The 4,845-nt window shown below is 37.3% G+C and overlaps 2 protein-coding genes across 2 annotated transcripts in view; both read right to left on the bottom strand.

Moving 5' to 3' along the window:
* LOC107610320 (receptor-like protein 12) overlaps nt 1-857 on the bottom strand; it is a 6,258-nt gene extending 5,401 nt beyond the window's left edge. The window contains exon 1 of the mRNA XM_016312383.2: nt 478-857. Within this exon, the coding sequence (XP_016167869.2) occupies nt 478-857 (380 nt within the window). The remainder of the gene's footprint in view (nt 1-477) is intronic.
* LOC107610323 lies at nt 2,180-3,217 on the bottom strand. Its single transcript, XM_016312385.1, has one exon. The coding sequence runs from the start codon at nt 3,215-3,217 to the stop codon at nt 2,180-2,182; it is 1,038 nt and encodes a 345-aa protein (XP_016167871.1).

Below are 4,845 nucleotides of genomic sequence, written 5' to 3'. Positions count from 1 at the left end.
ACAAACAACAAAAAAAATATACTTTACAAAAAAAAAAAAAAGAAAAGAATAACACAAGAGTTGGTTGACATAAGTAAAGAAAGATGTAAGATGCATATTGAACCACGAGAATTTTTTAAGGAGTGTTTTGCAAATTGCAACACTTTAACTGAGTTGATAAATTATTATACATACATTCAAACAATATTAACCGTTTATTTCCGGTCATTTAGCTGGCGTGAAATTAAGAAATACTATTTTCTTATAAAAAATGTTATGTGCCCTTTAAAATTCAGTCTCCACCCAGTCTTTAAATTTAAATAATATTATTTAATTAAATTTTAGTTAAAACACATTTTTAGTTTGTAGTTAAACATGTTGATACTTAAAATTAATTTAAATTTCAAATACTAGAATTTTTTTAACTTTTTACTTATTTCATAAAGTAGTTATTTTATTAATTTTTTATTTATTTGCAGGTATCTTTGTGAGATGTACACCAGAGCAAGACAGTATTTCTCTAGTGAGGAGTATATTTGTTCTGGCCCTTTTATGGCTCTACTAACATAAGCAATGAGTTTCTCTTTGCTTTCACCTTCTTGTGCAATTAACCCACTAACTGCTTCTTCTCCTACCACTAAGTATACCTTTAATGGCGCACTAGGTTGAGGGGAAGTCATGGTGTGAGTGGATGTGAGAACGTCCTTGATCTTGTTCATTACATCTTGGTGGTGTTGTTCCCACTTAAAGGTGTTCTTCTCTTTCAACAAAGGTCTTAGGGGTCCTAAGAGCTCCCCTAATGCTGGTATGAACCTCTGAATGTACCCCAACTTGCCTATGAACTTCTGAAGTCCCTTGATGTCTTTCGGGAATTCCATGTCTTAGACAGCTTTAATCTTATCCTTGTCAGCTGAAATGCCTCCTTTGTGGACTCTGAATCCCAAGAACTTTCCAGATGACACCCCGAAGACACATTTCATGGGGTCATCTTGAGTCTATACTTTCTGCATCTAGTGAACACAGCTCTAAGGTGTTCTGCGTGTTGCTTTTCGGATGTTAACTTGACAACCAAATTGTCTACATAGTCTTCCACAAAGTCATGCATTATATCATGGAATATAGTAGTCATGGCTCTTTGGTAGATTCCTCCAACATTCTTTAGGCCAAAAGGCATGACAATACAGAAAAAATTTTCTATGGGTGTTCGAAATGCTGTCTTTTCTTTATCTCCCGGAGCCATTCTAATTTGGTTGTACCCGCTAAATCTATCCATGAAGGAGAACCTTTCAAATCCGGCTGTAGGATCCACCATTCTATCAACATCTGGTAGAGGAAAATCATCCTTAGGGTAAGCTTTGTTTAGATATCTAAAATTCATGCAGCACCGGATCTGCCCATTTTTCTTTTTCACTGGTATTATGTTGGCTAACCAAGCGAGGTGTTGTATTAGTTTGACGAATTTGGCTGCGAGTAACTTTTCGATTTCTTTCTTTACTTGAGCTTCTATTTCGTTGGAGAATTTTCTAGGAGCTTGCTTGACAGGAGTTGCTCCTTTTCTCACAGCTAAATTGTGGGTTACCAGGTTCGGGTCTAACCCCGGCATTTCATCATAATTCCTAGCGAACACATTGCTAAACTCTGTTAATAGCGCTATTAAATCCCTTTTCTCCTTCTCCCCTAGAGCTTTGCACATGAACAAAGGCCTCAGGTGTTCTTCAGTCCCTAAATTAATCTCTTCCAATTCTTCCTCCTTCTGCTTTACTTCATATTGGAGTTGGAGAAGGGAATTTCCTATGTTGCTTTGCAGATGTTCTTTCTATTGTACACTAAGAATGTCGGAGCCAGGGAAGTTTTGGTAATTTTCCTCCGCTGGACCCCCGAGTTCCTATAGGATACACCACCTATATATCCTCCACCTGGGATAATTTCCTTACGAAGCCCTAGGTCTTCGATTGTTTGTTACTTGTTTTTCGGTGTTTTCTTTTGGTGCTTCCTCTATCAGGGTGTTTTTTTGTGCTGCTTTTTGTCTGGGTGTTCCGATGGTGCATTCTCGCACAGGCCTTATTTTGTTGACCCCTGGTAACACAAGCTCTTCATAAAAATTCGCATCCACTAAATGTGCTTCTCCTGCATCAAAGGGTGTTACAGTGGCCGAGATTCTAATATCCTTCCCTCTCTAGCTAGACTTTATGCATTGATGTCAACTTGAAGGAACACACCGATGTAAATGAATCCATGGACGTCCCAGTAGGATGTGGTAGCTAGAACTTCCATCCACCACATGAAACTTATTATTGGTCTTTATGGGGCCAACTTCTAAGACAGTATTAACATACCCTCTAGATTTCACACCCACTCCATTAAAAGCATTGAGCCCTACTTGAATAGGCCTTATCTGATCAGCAAAACCTCCCATTTCTAGAAATATATGAGTGGGTATGATATTTACCCCCGATCCAGCATCCACCAAGGCCCTTCTGACCTTCATGCCTTCTACCACTGCTTCCACGTACAATGGTTTATTATGGTAGAACTCCCTATTGAATGAGTCAGAGTTCCAAAACACCAGGGCGTTTGCATGGGACTTTGCTAATCTTGTGAGCGGAGCGTTGACTCCCCCAAAATTTTTTTCATGCTTCTGAACGACTCCTATTAGAGCTCTAGCCACCTCTTTCTGAATGTGGGGTTCCAAGCCAAGTTGGTTGAACATGATTCTACAACCTCGAGACTTCAAAAGACCTCTTGTCAATGTGTCTTCATCCAAGGACTCCTCCATGGTGACCATCTCTTTTGCTTCATCTACGATCTCTGTTAGCATTACCTCTCCTTCAACGCCTATCATTCCAACATCATGTTGAGGAAAATGAGTGCTTTTTACACCTTCTTGATTTTGTTCTCCATTGAGGAATATCTTCCCTTCCTTCACTTGCCTATGAAACATCGTCCTCACCACATAACAATCAGTTAACCCATGGCTCTTATTTCGGTGCACCATGCAATATTTTGGGTCTCTCAAGTTTTCAGGTGTTGGTGGCTCTCTATCTATTCTGGGGTTTAATGTTCCATCCTCAAACCATCTATTTACGACAACCATGGCCTGAGCTCTGGAGAGAGGTAGCAAGGGAGGAGGACTGTTTATCTTAGCACCCCTAGAATCGGAACTCCTTCTGCCCCTGCCATCGGCAACACACACCTCCAGAGGAAAAACTTCTTTAAATCTCCTTCCACTGCGCTTCATTGCCTCGATTATTTCATATGCTCTCTTAAAGAGCTCAGAGAAAGTGTTTATGTTGCTCATAGAAAGATAAATTTGGAATCCATCTTCCACATTTCTAATACTCCGGTACACCAATTGTGGCTCTGGGAGAGTGTTTATACAAAGTAAAGCTTGATCTCTGTATCTCTTAATGAATGCTACCAATCCTTCCCTCTATCTCTGTTTCACTCTCCCCAGGTCCATGATGTGCATAAAGGGTTCCTCTTCTAGAAATTTGTTGCAGAACTCTATCACTAATTATTATTATTATCCGCTTTGATTAAAATAAAGTTTAGTTAATATTGTTATTAAATTTAAAATTTGTCGATATGAGTAAATATCAATATTTTTCGATAAATTTAGCTTTACTAATATTTTATTGTATATCTTTTATCATTATATTACTAATGTCATTTATGTTAGTAACTCATATATATTTGACCTTGTATAATATTATTATTATGGTATATTATTCAACCTTATATATTATTTATTTAATTCATCATATGTCTTTAATTAGCATCATGACCTAACAATGTTCATTTTATTTTTCTCTTGGCCGAGCCATTAAGAGAATAGAAGAAAGAAAAAAAAATATAAACAGGATCCATGTACTTTAATTCATGATTCATCAACCTAGGATTTTATTAGCATGGCTTATATACATGTTTTACATATATAAAACATAACACGTCTCCTTCTTTTATTGACCAAAGGAACTTAATAATGAGTTATCATCCAATGCCTTTATCCTTTGATTAATGTCTTTTTATTATGACCGAATGTATTAAGAAAGAAAGAAAACATGACACATAACCCTCTCCTTGACACATATCCTTGTTCAATATTGCTAACACCCTCTAATCTCCTTTCTTTAACTCATAACCGAATTGCATGTAAGAAAGAAAAGAGAGAGACCAAAATCCCCCATCGAAGAACCGTAACCCTCAACCATTCTCCCTTTTCGATTTTTCCTAATCCGTAACTCCAATAAAAAATCTAATCCGGTAAAAATGTTTGTATCCTCCTTCTTTACGTGTTGGCGTTACTTTTGTCCGGTGGAAGTCGACGGTGACGTAGTTCCTCTACCCCTTGAGTTTGGCCAACTGGAGTTTTAGGAGGCACGGAGGATTCCAGACATTTTTCCTTCAACAGATCAGTCAGAAGGTTCCTCCGGAGCTTCGCATATTTTGATTTCGTACGAAGGTAGGGTTTTGGTAAATTTTCACCGGTTAAATTGGTATTTGATAAGTGAATTGATGTCGTGATTACTTGTCGATTGAATTTATATTGATAATTGTGATAAGTTTGAGGTTTGGAGGATTTAAGTGCAGCCAGAAACTGAGTTATTCTGATGATTGTGATTTCTGGATTACAGTAGGATAATTTGAAAATGTTAAAAGTTTCCGGTTTGATTTATTGAAAATGATTTGAAAAGAGTGTGGAAAATGGTTTGGATGGAACCCGAAAAGGGTGGCAGAGTCCGGATTTTAGGGGAGGTGCCGCCAAAATTATGTTATAAACCTTAAGAATTTATTTAAAATTTTGTTTAGAAGAAAAAGATTGAATTTGAGAAATGGTATTATTTGATTTTTGATTTATTTAAAAAA

Source organism: Arachis ipaensis, chromosome B08, assembly GCF_000816755.2.
Source record: "Arachis ipaensis cultivar K30076 chromosome B08, Araip1.1, whole genome shotgun sequence".
NCBI classification, from domain to species: Eukaryota; Viridiplantae; Streptophyta; class Magnoliopsida; order Fabales; family Fabaceae; genus Arachis; species Arachis ipaensis.
Note: the sequence above shows the minus strand (reverse complement) of the source record. Positions and strands in the feature narration are given on the sequence as shown.